The sequence below is a fragment of the Gallus gallus genome, chromosome 1 (genome assembly GCF_016699485.2).
Source record: "Gallus gallus isolate bGalGal1 chromosome 1, bGalGal1.mat.broiler.GRCg7b, whole genome shotgun sequence".
NCBI classification, from domain to species: Eukaryota; Metazoa; Chordata; class Aves; order Galliformes; family Phasianidae; genus Gallus; species Gallus gallus.
Window position 1 is genome coordinate 40,250,025 of NC_052532.1, and position 26,568 is coordinate 40,276,592.

Here is a 26,568-nt window from a genome sequence, read left to right on the forward strand (position 1 = left end):
TTTGGGCCACATCATTCCCTGTTACAAGACTTCTCTAGTGCAGCATTTAGTATCTAGTGTTCTCTTGAATTGTCTTAAGTCAGTCAGATACAAAATCCAAACTCCTTTTCACCTACGGGTAAAAAGTCAATACCAGTGACAGTTCTCTGACTACAGCATGGTACTGGAAGGTTGACAGTCTTCAGCATGCCTCTCTTTCAGTGTTAGACAAGAATTATCTTACTGTAAAGTCTAGCTGTGACTCTTAACTACTTGGCTATGTGGGATACCGTGGCATATTGTACTGAATTGAAAAGGGTATTTAAATAAGTCTGGCTATTCTATAATGATTTCAATATTAACATCCAGCTAGTTATAGTGTGTGTTATTTTAAAACTAAAACTGCAGTTCTTCAGAAATAGGGTCCAGCAAATGGCTAAAATCTTGGATGGACTTCTCCATCCAAGGTCAAGAGAATTTCCTTTCAGTTTGAAATCTGTCTTATGTTTACTTCATACACATCTACTTCATATGCTATGAAACTTTATTATCCATTACTTTGTATAGAGCTGTAAAGTGAAATGTCTTTCTGCCATCTGGGATAAAATATCCCTACTTATTCTAGAAACTCAGTATCATATGGCCAGGAAAGTATTCTTGAAAGAGGGTTCCACCATGGTGCATTTAGTTCCTGAGAACTTATATTAAAATACGCTGTGGATTAAGGTGTTCTTGTTTTAAAATCCTATTTAAAAAGAACTATTCCTGATAAGATACAGAGAAGGTAGGCAATGGCAGCTTCCAGTACACAGAGGAGTACTTGATTTACGGAAGTGAATTGAATGATAACCAGAGTTCTGTTCCTCTGAACTGACATAAATTATATAAATCCCTGTTAAAAGCTAATGTTGTTAGTATCACTGACAACTAAGTTATGTGATGTTTCCAAAGCTTATAGTGTGCTTTCTTTGAATTCCATATTGGCTTTTGGAATCTTACATTAACATTTGCCTTTGAGACAAAATATCACTTATGTCTTAAACATGTGTTATATTAAACAGCAAAAGAGATCTTTGATTTGCAGGACTGTGGGATAAAAGCCCTGTTCAACCACTTATCTCTATGGTGTCTTTAAAGACTAGGTCCATCTGATCGTACTGCTGTCTGTTGTGTTTGAAAATCAACTGACACCCAAATTCTATGACCTGCAAGTACCTGGGTGTGTTCTGGTTGGCTTTTGGAGTCAGTTAACATCTTCATGAGGTAACTCCATAGCATCGAACCATTAACTCAATTTGGAATCACAATCCGTATTCTAATGGACTCGATTACTATGATTTGGTTAGGTCTGATTTCCAAATGATTGACAGCTGACAGCTATACATGAAATTGGGTGACAGTTCAACAGATTAAATTAAAATATGGATAGTCGTAATTTGTAGCTTCTGTTCCATAGCCTACTTGGCTTTCTTTGCTTTAGGTTAATTGTGAGTGTTCTGCCATTTTATTATATCAAGAGATTCTAGAGACTGAAGCATGTTTGTTTGATACCAGATATTAATATGCTTGCTTAAGAAAGAAATATGAAACTGATTACATACAATCTGTTCAGAAATAGCAGATATAAAGTTGATTAGTAACTGCTAGTTTTTCTCTCAAAACACAGGAGCAAGGGGATGGGAAATTGAAGGAGCAAATTCAGAGCTGTTAGAAATTCTTTCTCACAAAATTCATGTCTCGCACACGCTGCTAGAGATGTGATTAAAGCTTGGAATCTAGGAAATTGAAGTACGCTACGGAGTACTGTTTGCTACCACCTACTTTGTGCTGCTGTAGATCATGTATGGCTGTTCCTCATGGAGTCTTTAGCTGAGTTCTTAAAAGGGCTCTTGTGGATCTCCCTTTCACCTGCACTGGGAAAGGGAGCTGAGCTGCTTTTGTATTCTGTATCTCTGACTTGATCACCAAAACATCAAGTGCTTGAATCCTCTTGAACATGGTAAAATATGGTTGGGGAGGAGAGCAGGCAAGGACACCAATGGAGAAAAATGAGATGATTTATATATATATATATATATTTTTTTTTTTTTACATGTTTAAATGTCTACAGTCTCCAGAGGCTTTAAGAATTGGTCAGAATTCTTTATTTTCAGATTGCCTTAAGAAGTGTAAATTATCCTTCCTCACTGTTTTTTGTTTTTTTTGTTGGTTTTTTTTTTTTTTTTTCATCAAAGACAGGTTTATTTAACGTGATGCAGAGATCTTCTTTGCCAGGAAAAACTGGTGTATGCATTCCAGACTTAAAAACACTTTTATGATCTTTTAATCCAGAATAGTTTAGCTGAGGTTATTACTCATGTGAACACTCCTGCTTTGGGATAGTGGTTTTGGTATGCGGTTTCTTTTGTGCTTGGAGTGACACCAAAATGTGCATGCTGTTTTGAGTAAGTTAGATTGTGGCAGGACCACTAATGCTTATCTGACCCCTGCATGAGGTAGCACTTCATATCCACTCCACTGGACTAATAGGGCCTAAAATCTTGATTTTCAGAATGACAACTTGAGACATATTTTCGTAACAGAGAGGTTTTAAGATCTTTCTACCCCATTAACTGCATTGCAGTGATAGATGATTGCAATAATAGGTGCATTGACATGCTTTGAAGTTTTAAGTGGATTCTTAAAAAATTGTTCACAGTGGGACATTTTATAACTGTTGCCATCTCTCTTGTTATACTGTTTGACAGGAGAAAATAAATTCATAGCTGTTATGCTTTGTTAGGCTTATGGCTCTTTGCTCTCATGTTCTCTTTGATAGGTTTGTATGCTAAGTTGTCCAAAGAGCTAGTCCCAGTTCTTCCCACAGCATGGGATTGCTCCAGAGCCTGTGGAAACAGGCCTGATTATTAAAGCTGGGAATTCAAAAGGAGGAGTTCTGGTTCTGGCTTAGGGGGTAGCATTCTGTCTTAACATTTTAGACAAATCTTTTGAGCTCTTGGTCTATTGCTAGCCCTGCTTTTAAAGCAAGGGCACTTATCAGGGTTTTTAGAAGTTCGTAAAGTTAATACATTCATAAGTTAAATTTTTACATCTGAGCTGAAATTCTGTGTTCAGTAGGCCTAGTTAGAGAATATTCAATACCATGTAAATTGAGCAATGCTTAGGAGAAGTGTCCTGCATGTAAACATGAGTCTTAAAAAGCTTTTCAGAAAGTATTTGTGGGCTTTATTTATTCAGTATTTTGTTCTCTGCTATTATAAACTTTTAACTGTTGCAACTCCCAGTTAGCTATTAACCGTAATTATCAGCAGTAGCTTGTGCTTTCAAAGAAAATACATTCAGGATTCTAATTGGGGACACACTCATTAAAACCATCATCTTCTAATACAGGAGATGTGCTCAGAAGGCAGTTTACCAAAATGAGGCAGATTTATGAGTACAGAAAACACTATGCTTCCTTGATGTGAAAGCTGCTTGCTTACTTGTGCTTTTGTTTTGTCTGTTTTTGTCTGTACATTGTTTGAAGTTCCAGAGTAACTTCCAGTCTTACTTGCTGCATTTAATAAGAATGAAAGACTGTTCCTTTCAGCAGGAATTTTGATTAGCACAGTGTCAGACTTCCATGAAGTCAGTTTAAATACTTCTGTTTTCTCTATGTGTAAGTGTCCTCCAGTTCACCTACACAGTACAATTGGACATCAAGCAAAAGACCACCCCCTACTATGACCAGACATCTATATTCTTAGACACGGTCTATATACACATCAGTCCTAGGGGTGGACATATGCTGTGTCATGTAAAACTGTAGTACTAAGACCTCAGATTTACTTCAAAAAGAACTTGCTTTCTGCCCTGTCCAATATGAGGATATGACAAGTAGACAATCTCCTTCTCAGCTGTTAGCTATTCAGTCTGACACAGCAGCAGGGGTTTGACTTCCAAGCTTGGCAGGAAGTTAAAAGCTTGCTGTTAACCCACCTGCTTACTCTGTACCTTTTCCAGAAATTATCTTCAGCTTTGAGAATGCTGAATTCTAATTTCTAGCCACGCTTTAGCACTGTGTGCAGTTTAGAATAGCACAATATAATGATGTAAAAGTATTAGCCTCCAGAGAAGGGCTGCAAAGGTGGAGAAGGGTCTGGAGGGACAAGATGTATGGGGAGCAGCTGGGATCTCTTGGTTGGTTCAGCCCAGAGCAGAGGAGCTGAGGGAAGGCCTCATGGCGGCTGCAGCACCTCACAGGGAGCGGAGGGGCAGCGCTGAGCTCTGCTCTCTGTGACAGTGACAGGGCCTGAGGGAACGGCATGGAGCTGTGTCACGGGAGAGGCAGGTTGGGTGTTTGGAAATGCTTCTTTTCCGAAGGGTGGCCGGGCCCTGGAACAGGCTCCCCAGAGCAGTGGGCATAGCCCAAAGCTGCTGGAGTTTAAGCAGTTTTTGGACAATTCTCTCAGACATAGGGTTTGATTTTGGGTGGTCCTATGAGATACCAGAAGTTGCACTTGGTGATCCTTGCAGGTCCCTTCCAGCTCAGGATATGTGATGATTCTGTAAATCTGTATCACGTTCTGGTCATGGTGACTCTTTGTTACATGAAAGAAGTTTGTTGGCCTGATACTGGATGTCCCTGTCTTCTGCTCCAAGTGGTGTGAGGGCAAGATAATTAATTGTTCTTTTGTAACTTTTTATAAGATGGATTAATTTTAAGTTGCTTGTTACAAAATCAGAAATGCAAAAAATCTGCTACAAGAGGAATAAAGTTGCTGTGCCAGTGTTATAAAGATCAAAATCTGGGTGGATTGCTGGGCTGAAGCCAATGGGATGGAATTCAACAAGACCAAATGCCGGGTCCTGCACTTTGGCCACAATAACCCCAGGCAACGCTACAGGCTTGGGGCAGAGTGGCTGGAAGACTGTGTAGAGGAAATGGACCTGGGGGTGTTGACTGACGCTCGACTGAACATGAGCCAGCAGTGTGCCCAGGTGGCCAAGAAGGCCAATGGCATCCTGGCTTGTATCAGAAATAGTGTGGCCAGCAGGAACAGGGAAGTAGTTGTACTCAGCACTGGTGAGGCCGCACCTCAAGAACTGTGTCCAGTTTTGGGCCCCTCGCTGTAAGAAAGACATCGAGGCCCTGGAGCATGTCCAGAAGAGAGCAACAAAGCTGGTGAGGGGTTTGGAGTACAGGCCTTAGGAGGAGTGGCTGAAGGAGCTGGGATTGTTCAGTCTAGAGAAGAGGAGGCTCAGGGGAGAGAGACCTCATTGCTCTCCATAACTGCCTGAAAGGAGGTTGTAGTGAGCTGGGGGTCATCCTCTTCTCTCGTGTGACTAGTGATAGGACTAGAGGGAATGGCTTCAAGCTGTGCCAGGGAAGGTGCACGCTGGGCGTTAGGAAATACTACTTCTGTGAAAGGGTGGTCAGGCACTGGAATGGGCTGCCCAGAGAGGTGGTGGAGTCACTGAGTCTGGTGGTGTTCAAAGAGCGTTTGGATGTTGTGTTGAGGGACATGGTTTAGTTAGAACCATTAGTGAAGGGCAAGTGGTTGGACTGGATGATCCTGTGGGTCTTTTCCAACCTTAGTGATTCTATGATTCTATGAAAATCTTTGCAGTGTGCAGTGTTGTACTGTAATGTTCCAATTCCATGTAGTAATAATCATATTCAAGAAAGCTACAGTTGACAGAGAACCTTATCATACTAAACAAAGCATGAAATCAATTTGTAGTGCTTAATGAAGGACAACAGTGTGGCAAATTCTGATAAAAGGTGATGATTAAGACCGGGAGGGGGTTATTGCCCAGGTATGTAGCACTGCCTGATTTAGTGGTGTGAAAATGCTCTGCATCTGTCTTGATTGCCAGGTGTTGCATTTATTTTCTGCCAAAGTTGCATCAGAGTATCCAGCCAAATAGGCTGAATTCCAATACTGTTGTTCTGAGATCATGGTTATCTTGTAGGATTACGTAATTTATTTATTTTTATTTATATCTAAATAGCCTCTGTCTGTACAGGAAAAGGTTTTTAGCTGCTGTTGTTTCTCTACCAAACTCATTTCCAAAGGCATATAAAAAGATAACTCACAAAACATTAAGATCTGTTTAAATGGAACATTGTTAAGAACTTAAAGCTTAGAGTTATGCTACAGGTATTTTGTATTATTTCTGCTTATTCACTATTTTCTCTGATATCTCTATTTTTTGTATTTTGTGTTTTTGTTTGGCCTGATGGATATCTACCTAGATTTGTGTATAAATTATTTAAATATTCCTTGCTTCCATTTAGAGTGGGTTTTCACTGGCCTACCAAGATCTCTGAATTCTGAAAAAAAGAGCTTCTTTTACATGATGTATCGGATTGCATAAATTAGTATTGCAGGATTTTACTTGTTACTCAGTGGGATGGAGTATACAAAGAGTAAGAGACCTCCCTCCCCTTTTCTCTTTATCTTATCAGGGACACAGACCACATATGTTTGTTGAATTAATTGACTTAATTTTTGTGTTACTTTCCTGTCCAGATCAAGATGCATATATATATATATATATATATATATATATATTTTACTGTTATTTTACTGTTATTTAAAGGTTCAGGACGTTGTTTGTAGCTGGTGAACACTGTGATGTGGACACACTAGAATGGTCAAAAAAAGTCTTCAAGGTACCTGTCTTGGACCACTGGTGGCAAACTGGTGAGTATTTTAAACTACTGGTAGTAAAATGTGGTGATGAGATGTTTTCTGACCTTGTTCTTGAGTCTGCAGATAGATGAGCTATGTGTTTCCAGGAAGATTTAAATAGTCAGGACTAACTATGAAAACAAACAAACAAAAAATTGTTTTCATTTAATTCAACATCAAAATGTGGAAATGTAGGGTTTTTTTTTTTTTTTGGAATTGGTCTGAAAAATGACTTCAGAATTTTTAACAACTGTAGAAAAACAAAGGTATTATCTGGTTCTAGTGCTTTTCCAGGTGCAATTTTATGTTAGCATGTGTGATTAATTTATAATAAAAAAATTTGTATTTGGAGAAGCTTTCAGGTTTGAGTTGTTTTGTTGGTGTTTTTTTTTTGTTTTTTTTTTTTTGCACATTTTGTGTAATTGAAAACAAACGAGTGGAGTACTGGGATGAAGGCCATTGGCTGGTCAAGAGGGATAGTCGGGGACAGGGGAGGTGGAGGTGCTGCACTGTACTTAAGGGAGGGATTAGACTGTACAGCCCTGTAGTTAGAGATGACATGGTAGAGAGCCTCTTGGTGAGGATTAAGGGTGTGAAAAGTGGTGCAATTGTTGTTGAGGGTGTCTGCTATCACTCATCCAGACAGTAACACAGATGAGCAATATGGCAGAATAAGGCAGTAGGCAATAAGGTGAAATTTCTGGATCAGTTGCTCTTGTGCATACTGGAGATTTCAACTCCTCAGTCATAAACTGTAAAGATCATACTGACACAAGTAAGGCTGGAAATTCCAAAAGCATGTTGAAGATAAATTTCTGTCACATCTACTTCGTGATCTAAATAGGAAAGGAGTCCTCCTGGATCTGTTGTTTGTAAATAGGGAAGATCTTGTGGGAGAGGTGATAGTAGGTGGCTGTCTTGCCTACAGTGGTCATGAAATAGTTCAGTTCTACACTTTTGGTGTAATGAGGAAAAAATGTCAGCAGAGTTTCCTCCCTGGGCTTCAAGAGTGCAGACTCGAAGCTTTTCAGGCAGCTAGCTAGCAGTGTCCACTGGGAATCCGATCCAGATGGTTTAGGGGTACAAGAGAGCTGGTCGTTTTTCAAGCATCATCTTTTAAAAGCTTAGGAGCGTGCAGTCTCCCTGGGCTGAAAGTTGAGCAAGCAGAGCCAAAGGCAAGCTTGTCTGAAGAGAGAACTCCTTCTGGAACTAGGACAGAAAGAGAAAATACGTTATATCTAGAAGCAAGGTCAGGCTTTACAGGGAGGCTGATGACAGAAATTCAACTCTCAGAAGTAGGAATTTTCTGAAATGCTTCTAAAAGATAAAAAAATAACAAAAGCACAGAAATAAAAAACCTCATTACTCGTAGCAGGAAGAGGTCAAGACAATTAACCACCTAACTGCATTTTATGTAGAGATAGTAAGTTAAATTTTTTTTTTTTAATAGCAATATTTATTTCACAGTAAAAAATATTAAATTTTACAAATTACTTTTTATTTTAATTAAATTGCTGGGGGCACATGCTGCTGTTTTGTTATGCCCAAGCTGAAAGCCACTGACCTATTTATATATGTGAGAATGCCTTTGACCTTTAACAATCCAGCAAATCGTTACATATTCCTGGATTTGATGATTTTTTTGGATCTGTTTTCTTTTAAAGCAGGAGCATCATGACACTGTGAGAAATGTTGACATCTTACTGAATGCCGTGGTCTTGTTTTTGCAATTTTGTATTAGTCATTGACTCTTTCAACTGAGGCTAGAGCAGAAGATGGTGGAGAAGAAGAACTGAGTTGCTCGTGTTTCTTGTGAGATGGATTAATTGCTTGCTTATGACTGAAAAAAGTAGGAAAGAGATCAGCTTTGCAGAACTGAGAAGTGACTGAATCCCTCTATGGAGACAGGAATGAGTGATCGGGAATAAAAGTTTTAAATGCTGTTATAAAAAAGAGAAAAGGGAATGTGAAATGTTTACTTGTTTAGTCTTAATGATGTTTCTTCAAAGCTATCGGCTTGTTTACGGTGCATTGAGGTCAGAAATAGATGAGTATGGACAAAAAAATGAACGTAGCTTTCTTTGATTTTTGTCTCGGGAAGATATATGCAGTATGTGAAATCACTGTGATTGAAACAGTACTTTAAAGGGAAGAAGGCTTTAATTAGGGGACTTGAAGTGGTTAGATCACTTAAACCTAACTGGTAACATCTTTGATTTGTGTCAACATGCCTTCATCAGTAACGTTTTTTTTTAATTTGAGTTTTTGTGTTGCAATTGTAGTAAGGACATCATAAAAGATATGAAAGGTGTGTCACAGTATCTGCAAGTGGCAAGTAGGATTTGAGGAAGTAAGGACTGCTAAACACTTGCTCTTTCCTTTGGAGACGTGGCAATGGATGAAAGAACAATACTTTCAGATCTCATACTCATCTATATGTAAGGAGAGGATAATCTTGTTTTGGATTTACACAGGTGCTTTTTGCTTATTTATATAAAATGACACAGCATTTAAATAGCCATTTTCATCTTCAAAGTAATTGTGCAAATGCAAGCACATTAATTCTTTCAACACACTGGAGGAGTAAATAAAGTTATTCCTATCTGACAGATATTAAATTGAGAGAGACAAGTATTTTGCCCTAAGCTATTCAGAAAACTACTGCAAATTCAGTGTTAGAAAACAATTTTTCCTGCTCAGAAATGAATTTACCTGTCATAATTTCGTGTTTTGTGACATTTTGAATATTTGTGAAGGGAAACAAAAAAGACCTTTCCAGACCTCATTATAAGTCTCTTTGTGTACTGATGTTTTAAAGAAATGATGCAGTTGCTGCGTTTCAGTATTCCAGCTAAATACATCACAAGGAACTCTGCCAAATCGAATTGAAATAACCTAAATAATGTGTAGGTTTCACTTTCATCTTTGGAGAGTGCTAAATACACAATGTAAGGTGAGTTTAGGTTACCTTGGTTTTGGATCCCGCTTTGAATTTGAAAAGAAAAAAAATATCAGCAATGAGAGAGTGAAGAGCTGCGGAAGCACAGACTCTGAAAACTTCTGTTAAACTTCCCTCGCTGCTTTCATGGTAGCTATTCAGTATTTGTAGTAGAAATAAATAAAATGAGTCTTCCACATCTGCTTTGAGATTATCAGATGTTAGCAATCTAGATTTTCATTTCTTCACAATAAATATAGGATGTGAAGAGGCTTATTTTTCCTACTGATATTTTCAGACAAAAATATTCTGATACTCTGAGGGTGTATGGGAAAACTCAGGTGAAACACAACCAAACCTAAAAATTCAGGTATAAAATTTGAAGTGCATAAAATCCTACTCATGAGACTTGTTTCACTTTTTGTTGTTGTTGTGTACTCCTTATACAATGGGAATCTGAGTGAGCATGCAGGTGTAGGAGGTTCAGGTTGGATATTTTATGTTAGGATGCAGTTACCTTAACTGTCCTAACCATAAACTCACTAACAGGTAGAAACATGAGAAGATTATTTCATGGAAATAAGCTGCCTTATCCAACAGGAAATGGGTGTCTGCCGTGGGCGGTTATGACAGATGTCACTTAGTGCTTGCTGCATTATGTTTGCTGAAGTTAGTGTGTGTACGCTGTAATGAGATCTGGGGTACTCTGTTGGGAATTCCTGAAATTCTGTAGCACACTTAATTTCCTCTATCACTTCTGCCCCATCCTTGGAGGCATTCAAGGCCAGGCTGGATGTGGCTCTGGGCAGCCTGGTCTAGTGGTTGATGACCCTGCACACTGCAGTGGGGTTGAAACTAGATGATCGTTGAGGTCCTTTTCAACCCAGGCCATTCTAATCTTGTTTCTTCTGTGTGTATTCTCTCTAAAACATGCAGCTGCCATGCTGGTATTATTTTTATTAATAGATATTATTGTTGTGTAATTTCACAGGGGTAGTAGTTTTACTGGTATTTTATTGAGACTATACAAACAAAACAATTACACCATTGTATTCAGTGTAAAAAATATGAATCATAGTTAAGTATACTCACTGTAATATATTTCAATGAATTACTTCCTACCACAGTCATTTAAGGAGAAGAGTTTATTAATGTCTCCAGGCAGCACGTTCTGGTCCCCTGTCTTCAGTTGCCATTGCGTTGTCTTGGCAACGTCTTGCAGAATCTTATTGTGAGTTTCCAGAAAGGTGGATTTTGCAGCTGAATTCTGTTAGGTAATCTCTCTAGGTTTCCACTACAGAACTGTTCTTCAGCTGCATAACCCTGTCTATCCAGAATTCATGTCCCCACATTTGACAGTTGGATTCCACATTTTGTTTTTCAGTCATCTGTTTTGCATGAATCTCAACTGGGCAGATTTGCTTTCTAGTCCATTGAGTTCCTTAACATGATGAGTTTTTTTTAGTGTATAAGGCAAAAGGAAAGGTAAATTAAAGACTAGCTGTTTCTTTACAGCAAGAGTCAATTCTTGGATTTTTTTTATTTTTTATTAGCCAGAGATGCAGCTGTGGAGTTATGGAGCCAAAGCATCCAAAACTCAGATGAAAGAGGTGGCGTGCAGAGTACAGACTGTTGTTTTAAGGTATCAGTACCTCATTGCAGATGCAGTTTTTGCTGTTCAGAGATGTTTGTATCTTGTAGACTGGAATCATATTTTTCTTTTGATGGAGACTGGTATTCTACAGAGCAGTTGTTTAAAAGTGGAAATTACTGTGCAGAAAGCTATTCATCCCTGGGCTGCAGAGGCCTTGGAATGTCATGTTCTGGATGACTGGGCTTGTAACTGGTGCTCCCGTTCTAAATGTCTCTGCATAGAGGTTTGTATTATGTCCTTAAGATTATGAACATTTGTTCTATTGTAATTTAATGCAATTTCAGGAACTGAATATGGATTTTAATTGGGATTTCTTTTCTAAAGAGCCAGGTAATTTGGACTGAATTGTTTTGGAGAAGCCAACTTGTGAAATGCACTTGCTGCCTCTCCTTCTTGGTATTTCAGTAATATTACCACTCAAACGTGGAGGGGGAGAGGGGAAGCAGCCCCTCTCCATTATGGAGCACAGGACACCAGAATCCACATATATATCCCAGACTGCAAAATGGTACTTCTTCAGTGAGGGGAAGTGTTGTGGCTTTATGGAACTGATTGCACGTTGGGTATGGTTAGCCAGTAAGCAGATGATCACAGATTTGTAGGGGTTGGAAGGGACCTCTAGAGATCTTTTGAGTCCAACTCCTCTGCAAAGCAGGCTCCCTACAGCAGGCTGTACAGACAGGTCTTGGATGTCTCCAGGGAAGGAGACTCCACAACCCACCTGGGCAGCCTGTTCCAGTGCCCCATCACCGTTACTGTGAAGAAGCTCCTTCACATATTGGTGCCGAACTTCTTATGTTCAAGTTTATGGCCGTTATCCCCTGTCCCATCCCCACAGACTGCTGAAAAGAGGTTGGCTGTGTCCCTTTGACTCCCATGCTTAAGACTTACAAACAGTAGTAAGATCTCCTCTGAGTCATCTTCTCTCAAGGCTGAACAGACCCACTTTGCTCAGTCTTTCCTCATAGGAGAGATGCTTCAGGCCCTTTATCATCTTTGTGGCCCTCCGCTGGACTCTCTCCAGAAGATCCCTGTCTTTTTTTGTTCTGGGAAGCCCAGAATTGTGTACTGTACTCCAAGTGAGGCCTGACCGGGGCAGAATAGAAGGGAAGGATCACTTCCCTTGACCTGCTGGCCATGCTCCTTTTAACGCACCCCAGGATACCATAGGACTTCTTGGCCACCAGGACACACTGCTGGCTCATTGCCAGCCTGTTGCCTGGCGGGACCCCAAGGTCCTTCTCCACAGAGCTCCTCTCCAGCAGGTCAACTTGACAACTTGTACTGATACTCGCGGTTATTCCTTCCCAGGTGTAAGACTACACTTGCTTTTGTTAAACCTCATCTGGTTTCTTGTTGTCCAGCTCCTCAGTCTGTCCAGGTCTTGCTGAATGGCAGCACAGCCTTCCACTGTGTCAGCCATTCCTCCCAGCTTTGTATCATTGGTGTTCTTGCTGAGGGTGGGCACTATCCTTTCATCAAAGTCATTCTTGAAGATAAGACCAGACCCAGCACCAACCCTTGGGAACACCACTAGGCATAGGTCTTCAACCAGACTCTGCACTGCCAGTCACCACGTCATTCAGTTCTCAACACACCTCACTGTCCTCTCATCTATCCCACACTTTCTCAGATTCATTATTAGGATGTTGTGGGAGAAAGTATCAGAAGCCTCACTGAAGCCAAGGTGGATGACATCCACTGCTCTCTGTCCCCATCTATCCACCTGCTGATGCCATCGTAGAAGGTTATGAGGTTGGTCAAGCATGATTTTCCCTTGGTGAATCCATGCTGACTATTCCTGATGACCTTCTTCTCTTCTCCAATTGCTTGGAGATGGCATCTAGAGCAGGCTGTTCCATCACCTTTCCAGTGAACTGGAGTTCTACTGGAACTGTAGTTTCCCGGATGTAGTTTCCTGGATGATATCCTTCTATTAGAAAAACACAAGCATGCACCTCTGTTTTTTTTTTTAATTGCTGGGAAGCCCCTCTTCCTCCTGGCTGTTCTCCTCCCACTGGTCAGCACCTCTTCTGTGTTTTGTAGAAATTCTGTATCAGATGTGCTGTCTGATCTACAATCTCAGCTTTATGTCTTATGTACACTGAGAGTCTCTAATTTAAAATGACTAGAAAGTATGTATTAAGCTTTCCTGTTTCCATTTTACGCCAGTTTCTCAGTGTTTATTAATCTTAATCACTTCAAATTGTCTTTCCATGTGCAGCCAGGGGACGTGCATTGATAGGAATGAAGCATTTTATGTGTTTTTCTCCTTTCTAAGATTTTATTTATATGGTTGAAATGATTGAAAATAGAAGAACTGTAAAGCAGTCTTTAAGTTACAGAGCTCATCCATAAACAATGTTTAGCATGCACTGGATAGACGAAGAGAGGATGCCCTTAGAAGATATGTTAAGTGAGAGTAGTGCAGCCTCAAGTGCCTGAAAGCAACCAGCTGTGACAGCACCTCTGGTTTATATGTGAGTGAAGATGTTACAGGTTGCTGATTGTTCTTGTTGCGTGGCAACTGCTTTTTTTGTTGCTCAGGGAATAAAGCCCTCATTAGTGTACAGTAGATGATTTTTTTTTCTGATGATTTGAGAACAGGAATGCTAGAAGTAAGCTGCATGAATCCTGTGCATTTTGTGAGATCTAAGGCTGCCCAGTGAAGGCAGGGAGGGGAGTTTCTTAGACGTTAAACTCTGATATAGAAAAAATAGCTTTGAATTTCACAGTGGTGATTTTATCTGACTTCTCCATCTTGGCAGTATTACTATGCATACAATATATTAAGATTTCCCAAAATGATTGAACAGGAAACGGTTAGCACTGAGATGTGTAATTACTTTTTATAATCTCCATGTATCTCTTAGTATTTCATCGTGTTTTCAGTTACGATATTGCATTAGGAAGAAAATAAAAATCTGAAATTCATTTTTAATCAGAAAGTATATTATATTTCAGTGCATTTCCTGACATTTTTAGATATGCTATCTGACATCTTCAAAACAAGACCAAAAACCCTGTCATTTTGCTATCGGCAAATTATAAAATGTACATTACAAATTACCGTTTTGAGGCAAGGGAGCCTGATGTGTTTACAGAATGAATGCATAAATTTCTGGTGCTTTGTAACTAGCCTGCCAGTTCTCAATAACTAAAGTTATTTCCTCCTTTGGAAGACTAATAATTTTCACGATCCACCAACCTTTAAGTAAGCTAATTAGTATATATAGCTAACTGTTCCAGACATCATGTTTGGATTTGCTTTGAAATCTTTAGAGGACTTTTATATGTGTACAATACCCCACACATCGTGGTTCATAAACGTGTTCTGTATTTGGATAGGATTGTGAAAGGAATCCTCGAGGGAGTTTTACTGTTTTGGAGGTTTGATTTTGTATTTAAATGGATGGATTGAATATAACAATGGAATTGCCATACAAGAAATATTTGGCCTTCACAAGTGTAATATATATTCATGGTAATATATTCATGGCATTATGCCCACAAGTGCTTTGAAGCATTTAGAAAATACTGGAAAATTTGCTTCTTTTTCATCTGACTTGAAATTCTAAAAATAAGCCTGGAAACTTGGGCACTTCAGGCACTTGAGAAGGAAATTATAAGCAAAATAGAGGGGTTTTTGAGAAACAGGCTTTAGATTTTCATAAAGCTTTAGTTTTCTTCTGCTTCTGTACATCTGCAAGGAATGAAGGAAGTATTCTCCTTCAGGCATACTGCACACAGCTACTGCTGTACAGGTGTTATGATGCCTCCACAGTTAATACTAATGTGATAATTCCCAGATTGTGGAAACAAGCTTGAAGCTGTCATTCTCAGCACTGTATATGTGCCTACTAATATGGGAATGCCTCCTTGTTCATTTAAAAATATATTTTAATTAGCACAACATGGAATATAATACTATATTCACTTAGAAAGGTTGGGAATTGCCTCCCAGCTGAGGTGGAAGGCATTCATCAACACAGCTGCAGGTTGCAATTGGATATGAAGTGAAACCAAGGAGATAACTACCTACATGAACTTTGGGAAAGCTAATTGTTGCTAAAGCTCTGCTCTAGAGAAATGGCTCACTTAGTGAAAGCACTTAAATGTGTACCTGTGTTGCATTTGACATTTAAAATGTAAAGTAATATGCTAAGCCTCAGATTAGACTAAACGTAGATTGTGGGGGTGGTTATGATCCTGTTCCTGTTTTAAGCTGAACATGCTGGAAGAAGCAGCTTGGCTCTGTGTAGCTATGTGTGTGGTTTAATGAATGGTAAGTGCAAAGTGGAAAGGGAATCTTATCTCTGGCAATGTTCGCATCCCTTCTTTTAGACCAGACCTTGCACACGTGTGGTTGCACAGAGAGCAGTGCTGGGCTGGAACTATCCTAGCCACCAGGTCATCCAATTCCATATAAAAGCAGTTTGTGCTGGAAAAAAGAAAGATGGGAATGTACGGATAAGATGGAGAACGGTAACGAGACTATTTTTCAGTGTTCTGCACTGATGTGTATTTAAATCAGCTCAAGGCAACTCTGCAACTCATTGCCCAGTTGTGCATTTTAATTGCAAAGTCAGCCTTCTTCATGTGTTGGATAATTAAAATGAATATGAATATGGCTGTCACATTGTCTCTCTTCTCTTTTGTGTGTGCTGCCTTTCAGGGAGTAATCTCTTTTCCTATAGTGTCTGTAGAGTGTGGCTCTGCTGTTGATTAAGCATCCTTGATGTTACTGTACAATAAGGAATAAAAAGAATAGAGAAAACTTCAAATGGAAGTGAGTAATGGACAGCAAGTTGCTGTAACCAGAAAAAAAAAAAAAGCAAATTCTTGTGCTTGGCACTGGTTTTACTGTGCAAATTTGTACTGGACTGTCTGCTTAATTAACAGGTCTTCCAGTTTTCTTTAGCTGCCCTTCTAGAAATGGGCTCATTTCCTATTTGTGCCTTATTTCCATGAATCTTTCTGGTATTTTACACATGACAGTTTGAGTAGAGAAAGTAAAAATTAAGCAGTTTTTAGGGTTCTACGTACAAATCAACACAGTGGATTAACACAGGTTGGATTTAATTTTACTTGTATGGGATAAACAACAGTTGTTTTTCCACAAGGGTTACAGTTAACTTACAGAAGTATTACCTTCTGTTTTGTAGAGCAATAGTGGGATAATCAAACATGTCTTGCAGCCATCCCACCACAAGGTAACAAATTATCCGTTCTGATCAGCCAAATGAATGTAATCTAAATGGCCAGCAACGTGATGGGAAGATCGTGCTTTCGGTATGGCTGTGTCTTTGAAGTTAGAGCAAGAAAGTCTTAGCTGACTTTTCCTTTCCAGTTGTTTTACTGAATATATACTTCACCCTAGCTTTGCTCATTCTTGTGAGACATTGAAAAACTCCTTATGGAAAAGGGTAACTGTAGGAGTCTTTATTTTAGCATTTTACTCAACTTGTCTACCTCACCTGAAATACTGTATTTCTTGTGCATTTTGATTTTAGGATAGACCCCTATTGCTTACCATATTTTGACATTCTGTAGCTGATACGTATTGCATTGATTCTGTATGCATTTAATTCACAAGAAATAAGTTAAGAACAGAGTCAGATGGAGGAGAAATAAATTATAATTTCTATCACAGTTCAGGAGTTTATCTGCTGCATCCATCATATTCCTAAATATACAGGTTGAAATTAAATGCAAAATGATGCACAACTGAGTTTTGAAGCTTCAGTAGCAGTCCACAAAGCCTTTCACAGTTTAAGATGACAGATCGCTGTCTTTAGTCTAACCTTATTGTGCATAATGTGTGAACTGAATTTAAGTTCATGCTTTATTTCTGACACTTGGTAAAACTGAATCAGGGAATCCTTAAGAATTTACAGTTCTCCAGACTCTTCAGTTACTGTTGCTCTCTTGTGGCTTCTCTCATTTCTCTGTTACAGTTTGCTACAGTGCCCGGTTAAATATGTTGGGAAAGATTAGGATTAGGATTTATGTAAGTACAAGCTCAGTCTTGAAATTTTATTTTATTTGATGACAGGGCAACACAAAATGCAGAGAGAGTAGTTAAAAGGAATCTGGAATTTCATGATATAGTCATCAGAAATCTGAAAAAGTAGTTTTCACTAGTTTTTACCATTAGAAGGTGGTAAAAATCATTGCCTATCAGTGTACATGGACAATATGGATGCATCTGTACTGTGTACTTTTTTTTGCCAGTCTTGCAGCTGGCCACCCAGCATCACATCACACTCGAGTGGGATCTTCCAACCTGTGAACGTCTTCACCATATATTGTTCTGGCATAAAAGTAACCAGGTGTCATCTCCTTGTTTTAATGTTGATGACTAGTTAGGATCAGATTATTTGCAGTTAAATGCCCCCAAACCTGTTGTACTTGGTATATGTGTGCATTAGTACTTCATCACGTCTCAAGCATTGACCTGAAGCTCTGCAGGGAATGTCTCTCTTCTAGGGAAAAAACAAAGAAAACTTCTTGACAGTTGATGTCTTTGAGTCCCTTCAGCAGGGACTGTACAAAGAGTATCTGAAATTCTTTTAGAAGAGCAGTAAACATATGATTGAAATGGTGTTTGGGCTACAAGCCCTGCAGCATGACTATCTAGAATTTGTTTTGACTTAACCATGCTTAATTACAAGTTGTGAGTGAAACCACTCACTGCTAATGAGCTGCAGGCGTGGAAACTTGCTTAGATTTTACTGTTGAAGAATCGCCTGGGATGCTGATGTTTTTGCACAATCGGATGCTGAAGGATGAAGAACCTGAGGTCTGTATGGATATTTGACCTGCCCCTTCAGTCATATTCCTCTCCAGTACATATTTTTGTGACGCATTAGGTTTGGTTTTGTTACACGGAAGCAGTATGGTATGCTGTAATGTAGATTTTGAATGCCAGCATCTGTCTGGTACTGTGGTTTTCTGTTGGTGAATGCCCAGAAGTAGTCACCATGCTGAGAGTGCATGTTCCTGTTACTTTATTGAATTCTTCATTCCACCTTTTCTGGCATAACTAAAACGATCACTGTGTGCAGGGAGCATGTGCAGAGAGCTTTCACAGCTGCCTTCTTGCTGTGTGGATGGGTTTGTTCATGATTACTGCCTAACCTTTCTCCCTTCCACAGACCTTTATCTCCATTTTATCTATGTAGTCTTCAGCTGTCAAAATTCCCTTAATTATTCTTGACCAAAATGACAAATTTGCCAGGAGAATGGCTGAAATGGCTGAAAACAGCACTGCTGCAGTAAGAATTTAGTTCATTACATGTATTGTGTTTATGTGTTAATGTATGGCAGTTTCTCCTTTTTCTTTTGTCTCCTGCTCCACGAGAGCTCCTCACCTCTTCTACGTGCTTCATCATCTCTCTTGCAGCCTAACAAACCAAAACCAGGTAGGCTTACATTAGTCATTTAGTGTAGCCCAAACTCAAATATTAATGTCAGAATGCAGTGTATTTTTCCTATGTTCTTCCTCCAGAGAATATTTCAGCAGTGTGATAGTATATTGTGTTCAGGAACATGAGACACAGTTTAGGAATTGTAAATGTATAAGCACTGTAAGCTGTACAGGACATTTTTCACCTTGAAAGTTGTGAGTTATTTTGAAACACTGTTTTGTTTGAACTTGAACGTGCAGTGCAAATGAGCAAGACAGTTTTGGGCACAGAACTTAATAGCTGTAGCTCTGCATCACTTGGCAGAGCTTGGCTTCTTCAAAGGAGTCGTGGGGAAGACAGGGCCATTCTGATGCAAGAAGTCAGGTATACGAACTTCCTGTAGTACTTGTAAGAAAATGCAGTCTTTGTTTCTGCATCTGTAGCACTTTGTCTAATGTAGGATTAGCTGTCAGAGACACAAATGCAACAGAAATGCCTGTGTCAGGCTATCCATTAACTGTCCAATATAACTCAATAATATTGAAATCTCTTTAAGTCTTTTATGTACGTGTGGAGGAGGATAAAATGAAGAGTCGCATCTTTGAAATTTGAGAGTGAATTTCTTTAGATCATCCCCTGTGCTGAAAATAAAAATGTAATGAGGGACTTGGGACACTTTAACAGCTATGATTTTAAGACAGTCTCTCAGTGATTCTGTCTTTCGAATCTCAGTGTAGTGCTTTTCATTATTCTCAGAGGTGGATACATTTCCTCCATTATAACACAAAGCAGATGTTGAATGTAGTTACACGCTAGTTGTGAAACACTGCTCTTCTAAATAGCTGTTTCATTGTCACGTTATGAGGTGTTATGCAAAAAGGAAATTGGTTTTACGGTCCAGTTGTCCTGAAGAGCCTTCCCCAGCCAGAGGATTGCTGATTTACTTGCATAGGGACTGGAAGATTTGCTCCTTAAATGTGTGTTGAAAGGACAGATCGGAAGACAGATCTGCTCTTGTATTTGTAACATTGGAAATAGCAATTCTCTAAAGATTTCAGCACTGGAAATCTGTCAAGACACTGCACATTAATTTCAGAGAATCTGCAAGTATAAACAAGTGATGAGTATCTGTCTATTTCGAAACCTGGTTTAAGAGGTGGGTAGAATATAATGTCCATTTGACAAGTGTTATCCTTCTTCAGCCTCCTGCTGAATTTTACTTTCTGATCTATGTCTTGTAACTGGTGAGTTGACCCAAATTTAATTCAAACCAAAGACTTTTAAGCAACCTTGCTTATTGGAAATGTTAAAAACCCACACAGTACTTGTATTACACATATCTGATAAAGAAGATTCCTCATCAGTAGTTATTTTTCTGTTTTCATTTGAACAACGTTGATTTTTTTTTTCAGCAGGGTTTTCGATTCAGTTCCACTTTCAAGTCAGGCTGTTTTTTTCCGTGATGAAAAACACTCTCCTGAAAAACAGTTGCTGTTTTCTGATAGGTTTGGGAAACTGATATTTCAATCCAGCATCCTGTTTGAAAGATACACTTTGATTTCTCAAGAAATGTACAGTCTTAAGATCCGTGCTATGCTTTGACAGTATTCCTTGGTGCTTCTACTTTGTAAGGGAATGTTTAGCATTCAGAAACTGTTAACCTGACACAAAGAGTGGATACTTCTGGGGTATCTGCTCTTAATTAGTATCTGGTCTAAACACCAACAAACCTTTCTTTTTTCTTGTATATAGAAAGTCTTAATTCAGGCATGGGAATTGAATGCACAGCATAGAGATTAGAGCACTGGTAAATATGAAAATGATGTATTTCCACTGGCAATTGAGAAGACAGTAGAAGACACAGCAGCAATTATAAAGGCCTGTTGAGAAAGTTTTAGAACTTGTGATTCTTGTTTATAATAAATGGACTTATATGCAGCCCTATTCACTGTTTTCCAAAAAAGCAGAAGTGCAGACAAAGTAGTATCACATTGATTTCCATTTTAGTTCACATAGTTTTCATTAGCAGTGTACCAAATAGCCAAGCAATTCCAAACTGATTTTCAGAAATTTCGCAGATTCTCCCTTTCTCCCCAGAGTTCTCTGATTGAGAGCTCTGCAGTTAGAAATGTTTGTCAATTCCTGAGCTGTGCTAAATCTTACTGGTGCACCAGGGTACGCTGATCCTTCTCACTCAGCAGCTAATCTAATTACTGTGCTTTGGTTATAGAATGTCTTTCTCATCTAATCTGTTACAGTATGGTTTTTAGTTCCTGAGGTACAGTATGTAAAGAACAACACTTAGGAGTCCTTCCATCCTCCTAATGCTGTCAAAAAATAAACTGGCCCCTCTGCTGTCTTTTCCAGTTCACTGTACACTGAGTAATATACTGTTCTTCGTTCTGTTCTCAGGAAGAGAGGAAAGAAGTTGAGGTCAACAACTTACTCAGTATTGAGCAGAAAATAGAGCTCTGAAACTGCTGAGTAAATTGTGGGTTTCTCTTCAGTATGATCATTGACTGGGTACTTTAGATCTTGCTGATGTGTCACCTCTGTAATTGCAGCTTTTCGGAAGAAAAAAAAAAACAGGATCAGTGCTTGTGTGGGAAACGTGCATTGTGTAGAAAAACAGAACAATGGAAATGTGAAACAACCAAGTCAACTTTGCAGCCTACCTGTGTTGGCATTGAGGGTTGTTCCACAGTTGAAGTTAGGCCCTAGATTAACTATGCAGTGTTAACGCTAATTTTCAGCTATCTACTAACACCTGACTTAAAATTACAGAAACAAGTGGCGGTTTTGTTCTTGTTCTTATAGGAATTGAGTAGTCATTAAAGAATTTCTGAGATGGCAGAGGTGTACTGTGGAAGCTGAGAAAATCCACAGCAAGAACAACTGTAGTGACCTCTAATGCCAGAGAACTGAGAATATCTTTGGCCGTGCTGATCAGAGATAAATACAGAGGTCAACACAAACCTGCTTAGTTGTGCTGAAGCTTGAGCTTGATGTGGGTTATGAATTCCAGGTCAAGTGACCTGAGAGTTGGGACATCTCCAGGATTATAATTCTACACTTTTATAGTACTGGTGCCATGCTGTGTTCCTGGTAATGTTTACAGCCACCTAGACTTTTATTTTTTCCTACAGCTCAGAGTTACCAAAACGTTTAAAAGAAATTTCTCTATATTTCTTTTTCTTACAGAGAAGGGAAGGATAACAGCTGGTTTTCCTTTACACTTAGACTCTACTGTATGACTTAATTGTTCTTTATTCCTCTTTCTATAATAACTGTTCTAGTATAACTGCAACATGTGAAATTGAGCTTTAAGGGAGAAAAAAAAAGAGGGCAAGTGAGAAGGGAGGGCTTTGTAGCTGCCTAACTGTGAGGATAATTAGGAAGGTGTAGGCATATCAGGGGATATTCATGCTGTGTGAGGAAGGTATTTTGTGGTAGCTCTGCAACAGGAATTGCACACCTACTTGCCTTCTGTGGGCTCCTTGCAGGGAGCAAAGGTACATAGTGCAAATGCTTAATTTATTTGTCTGCAGTTGTGGGAGTATCTTTCTAAGGTTCAAAAACTGGGAGAAATCTGTCTTCTGGCAAAAAAGCCCACAAACACAAAACCTCTAATAATGCTGTGGATAGGAAAACTTTCATGTTTTTAGATGCAGGAGTAGAAAACAGCTGGACTATGATCACAATGTCTTGCAGCAGTTTGATTCCCATTCCTTAGAGTATTCCTTTCAGGTTTATTTTGGCAGCATGTGAAATTTAGGTCTGACTTCTCTACCTTATTTCTTTTTGAGCTTTTTCATTACTTGAAGTAGTTCTCATCAAGAAATACTAATGAGAGCTCCAGGATTATAAAAGGGGTATTTCTGACTTACCTGAATTATTTACAGTACATTTTTTTGTGAGGGGCTACCTTTTCTGTGATCATCTTGACCAATATTGTCTTGGAGATTCTGCATTTATTAACCTCCCAGACCTCAGAATTAGTAGAATTTTTTGATTCCACAATAGAACAACTGATACTTTGATATTGCCCTACAGAGTAAAGATAATCAACCAAGAATTGGTTGTTGTTTTTTCTTGAATAGAGCACTGATTTGTGAAATAACCACTGAAATGCATCTACTGAACGCGGTGTTTATCATGGCTTTGCTGTAGGCAGTTTCCTACTGGTGTGGTGTGACCATAGCAGAATAAGCCACAGGTGTAAAGCAGAAGATTTTAATTTGGGGTTTTCTACTGTGGAATGCAAAAACTTCCCATGTGAAGAATGCAGATTTCTGTGATGAATTTATATTTGTTGTATAGCACGTACAAATCTGAAATCTCCCATTGCTTGTCTAGCATTTAATTTTTTTTTTTTTTTTTAATTGCGATATGCTGAACTGGAAGCAAAACTTAGAAGCAATAGATACCAATAGTAAGAGCAATATTACCTAACATACTTATTTTCTTTTAACAGAATCTGGTTCTCCAATAACTGCTTCTTGTGTTGGTTTGGGGAACTCTACAACGCCTCCACCCGGCCAGGCAGGAAAACCAGTACCAGGATACAATGGTAAGGCTGTGCAAAGTATGCTGCTAGAAAACCATATTGCGTATGTACAATTTAAGTGCACTTTAGTTTTTTAGACTTCATAGGGAAAGCATATTATGGTCTTGCTAACAGATTTTCCTCCTTCCCGTAACAAGGAATTCTGTTTTTTTTTGTCTCGTGATATGTGACTGTACATAACAAGTTCAGAGTAATTCTCAAAATCACTGATCGACTACTTGTACCTTTATTATACAAAAGGGATAGCATGTATTTCTAAATTGGATATAACAAAGATACGTAAAGAATAGTGTGCTTTAAGGCTTTGTCTACAATTGCACAAATTAAATGAGAAGCAGTAGTAAAATGTATTGGCACGTTGGGAAGAAGAATGTTAGTAAAAACCATCAGCAGAAGAGGAAATGATAAGTAGACAAATAATTGCTTTAACTTGCACTCTGAGTGTTCTCTCACATCTATATTATCAATTTTCAGAGCCTAAATAGTTTTGTTTTGGGAGATGTACATCAAATAATTATGTCTCGGAGACTCACTTGTTATTTTCTTTTGATGCCACAATTTCATATAAGAAGTATGCTGATGTGCATAAAGAGAATTCTTAGTGTAACATCAGTGTTTTCCACTGATATGTCATAGTGAACAAGCTGCTTGTTAGTAAAATTTTCTATTGAAAAACTCAATTTTTTTATTTTAACCTGTTTAATTCTTTTTTAAACCCTTTTTAAATCAAAGCCAATATGCTGCCTATGTGTACAGGTGTGTGAACTCATTTCTGAGAGAGGTGCTCAACACATTATCTTCTAGTAGTTGTAGAGCATATTTATTTCCAGCTGGGAGAAATAGTAGGCTATGAACAAACATTAAAAGGGGGAGCAGAGTTCCATTGTTGGGAAGCTATTTGTATGCAGAGAGTGCGGTTACAGGATTAAGAACGCAGAAATACTTTCATACCTGGGAATTCTGATGTTAACAGAGATTTCAAGAGTTCCTTGAAGTCCAGAAAGTAATTACATTTCTTAAATTGTCTTCCAGAAGGATTCTCGCATTCTTGTGCAGAAAAAGCTTTGCTCTTTTTGATTCTAATAGATACAAATTGAAATGAGCATTTAAGAAAGTAACCACTTTCAGCAGATCTGTGTTTCGGCACTTACAGCATGAAGACAAGCTATAGGTTAAAAACAGCATTAAACAAAGCCATAAATTGAGGGAAGAGTGAAAGAATGTAATTGCATTACACATGCAAAAAAAAAAAAAATGTCATGCCAAACAAATGTGTGAGATGCAAGAATATAAAAATGTTTCATGTATTTTTGTAACATGGCATCAAATGTAAATAAGGAATTCCTTCACACAGAACAGAAGAAATACCTTAAAACATGAAATAAAAAGGAAAAAAAATAATCAAGTGAATACTGAAATTCACTGAAGTTTTAGGATAGAACTGTACCATTTTCAGCCATGGTTTGAAGCCAGTTATGCTCAGTAATGCAGCCATTCATGAAATAGTGGATTTTGAAATTGCTGTGTACTGACAGCTGTCACCCACGTCTGTTCTGATGTTGTTTTGGCTGCTGTTACTGTATCAATGAGAAGGGTTCCCTATGCCATACAGAAGAAAGATTTGGCATTCTTAGAACATATGTGTAACTGGTAGTGATTTTCAGACGTTAATAACATTTTATTTATGCTATGATATATGCACAGAGTTACAAATCTACTTCTTTTCTTTTGAAATACAGCCAAATCCTTTCAAAGCAGCATTTGTATTTATAATTTCAAAGTGTAATGGTGCAAATGGCATTTAAATGTGAATCAAGATAACATAATAATTTCTAGCACTGTTGCTTTAAGTCTGACATTGAATTGTACTTTCTCTTTGCTCTACTTTGACCTTTTTCAGATTTCATAGCACTGTTCACAAACTGAAGCAAGTCTCACATTTTGAAGCATTGTCTGTTAATCAGTTATTCAGTAATTAAGTAGTAAGCAGTGTAGCACCCACTTTACCCAAATTTTAGTACATTGAAATGCATTTTTGCAAGAAGGGGAATAAATACTGTAATTTCTACCCTGATAAAATAAACTGCTTGCATTTTACTTTGATATAATAAAAATAGGAAAATAAGCTGGGGGGGGGGGGGAGGTGGGGGAACGCTGAAAGATACAGGGGAGTGTATCGCTCTATTCTGAGTCTAAATTCTCAAAATGTAACATTTCCATGTTCTCATGGCATCTAAACAGATGTAAGACAGAAAAAAAAATGTTTAAAGATTTTAAGTGGATTTTATTTATCCCAGTCTGCTGTTTTCCACTGAAATGTTTTTTTACATTTCCATTCATCCTTTTGATCTCCTACCCCTGTTACTCCTTCCAGCTCCCTGAGTTGTAGAACTGGTGTGACTGATTTGCCTTTGTCTTTCTTCTGAGCTCTTGCTTTCAAAGGGCTCTTCAGTTACTTAAAAAATACCTTCCTCTGAAGGAGTGGCTTCAGCCAGAAATAGAGCAATTACAGATGTTTGGCTTTCTTTGGACAGACCGATAAGATATGATATAACTCATAAAACTCTTAGCAAGGTTTTACTCAGAAATCTGTCATCCTCTTCTCATTTGCTCTTTAACTTCTTAATACAGAATATAAGATTATTTGTATTAACTTAATTCCAGCTGAACATAGCTTTATTTGCTTGGGCAGACTTCAAAAAGCATTTTTAAAATCCATGTCAGCCCAATCTGTCAAAACCATTCTTCTCTGTTTTTCCATGATTTAGTCATTTCACTTCAATTCCACTCATCTAGGCCAAGTTAATACTACAGTAAAGAAATACCATAGCCAATCTACCATTCCTTCCTTATGCCTGTGCCTTCCGATAGAATGGGTGGTTATGATGGATTTTCCCAGATGACTGCACTGAGGAGGCTATTTCAGGTGTTTTTCCTAAGAAAACTACATACTCCATACCGAGATATGATCTGAAGGTGATGGGTCAGTGTCATCCAGGGAAGTCTTCTGTTCCAAGGTCTGCATTTTCTGGTGTTCTCTAGTATTACCCTGCTGCGCGGCTTTGGGTTATTCCCAAGTTACTTTATGTCTTTGTGCTAGGCTAGAGTAACCCTTGTTGGTGGGGGAGCATCTTTTAGAGCCTCCTGAGAGCCTCTGAAAACTGGGTACAATCGTTTATTGCTAGTAACATTTCTCACATTTGCTAGATGAGCCTCCAGTAATCTTAGTTCTTATTTCTTACTCGTCTTATCTGAACACTTCTTTTGCTCAGATTTTTCATGTACCTGAACGATCCTTCATTGTATGTAAGCTTAGATTTTTCTGTATGAAGGTGCCTTTTAAT

At 38.6% G+C, this 26,568-nt stretch overlaps 1 protein-coding gene and 1 long non-coding RNA gene across 2 annotated transcripts in view; one reads left to right on the forward strand and one right to left on the reverse strand.

Moving 5' to 3' along the window:
- ACSS3 (acyl-CoA synthetase short-chain family member 3) overlaps positions 1–26,568 on the forward strand; it is a 78,061-nt gene that overhangs the window by 37,466 nt on the left and 14,027 nt on the right. The window contains 2 exon segments of the mRNA XM_416118.8: positions 6,565–6,668; positions 23,132–23,227. Coding sequence (XP_416118.3) covers positions 6,565–6,668; positions 23,132–23,227 — 200 coding nt within the window.
- Positions 7,439–10,851, reverse strand: LOC107052846. The gene is made up of 2 exons (XR_001465595.3): positions 10,687–10,851; positions 7,439–7,865 (listed from the first exon to the last, which is right to left on the reverse strand). It is a non-coding gene; the product is annotated as an uncharacterized LOC107052846 (long non-coding RNA).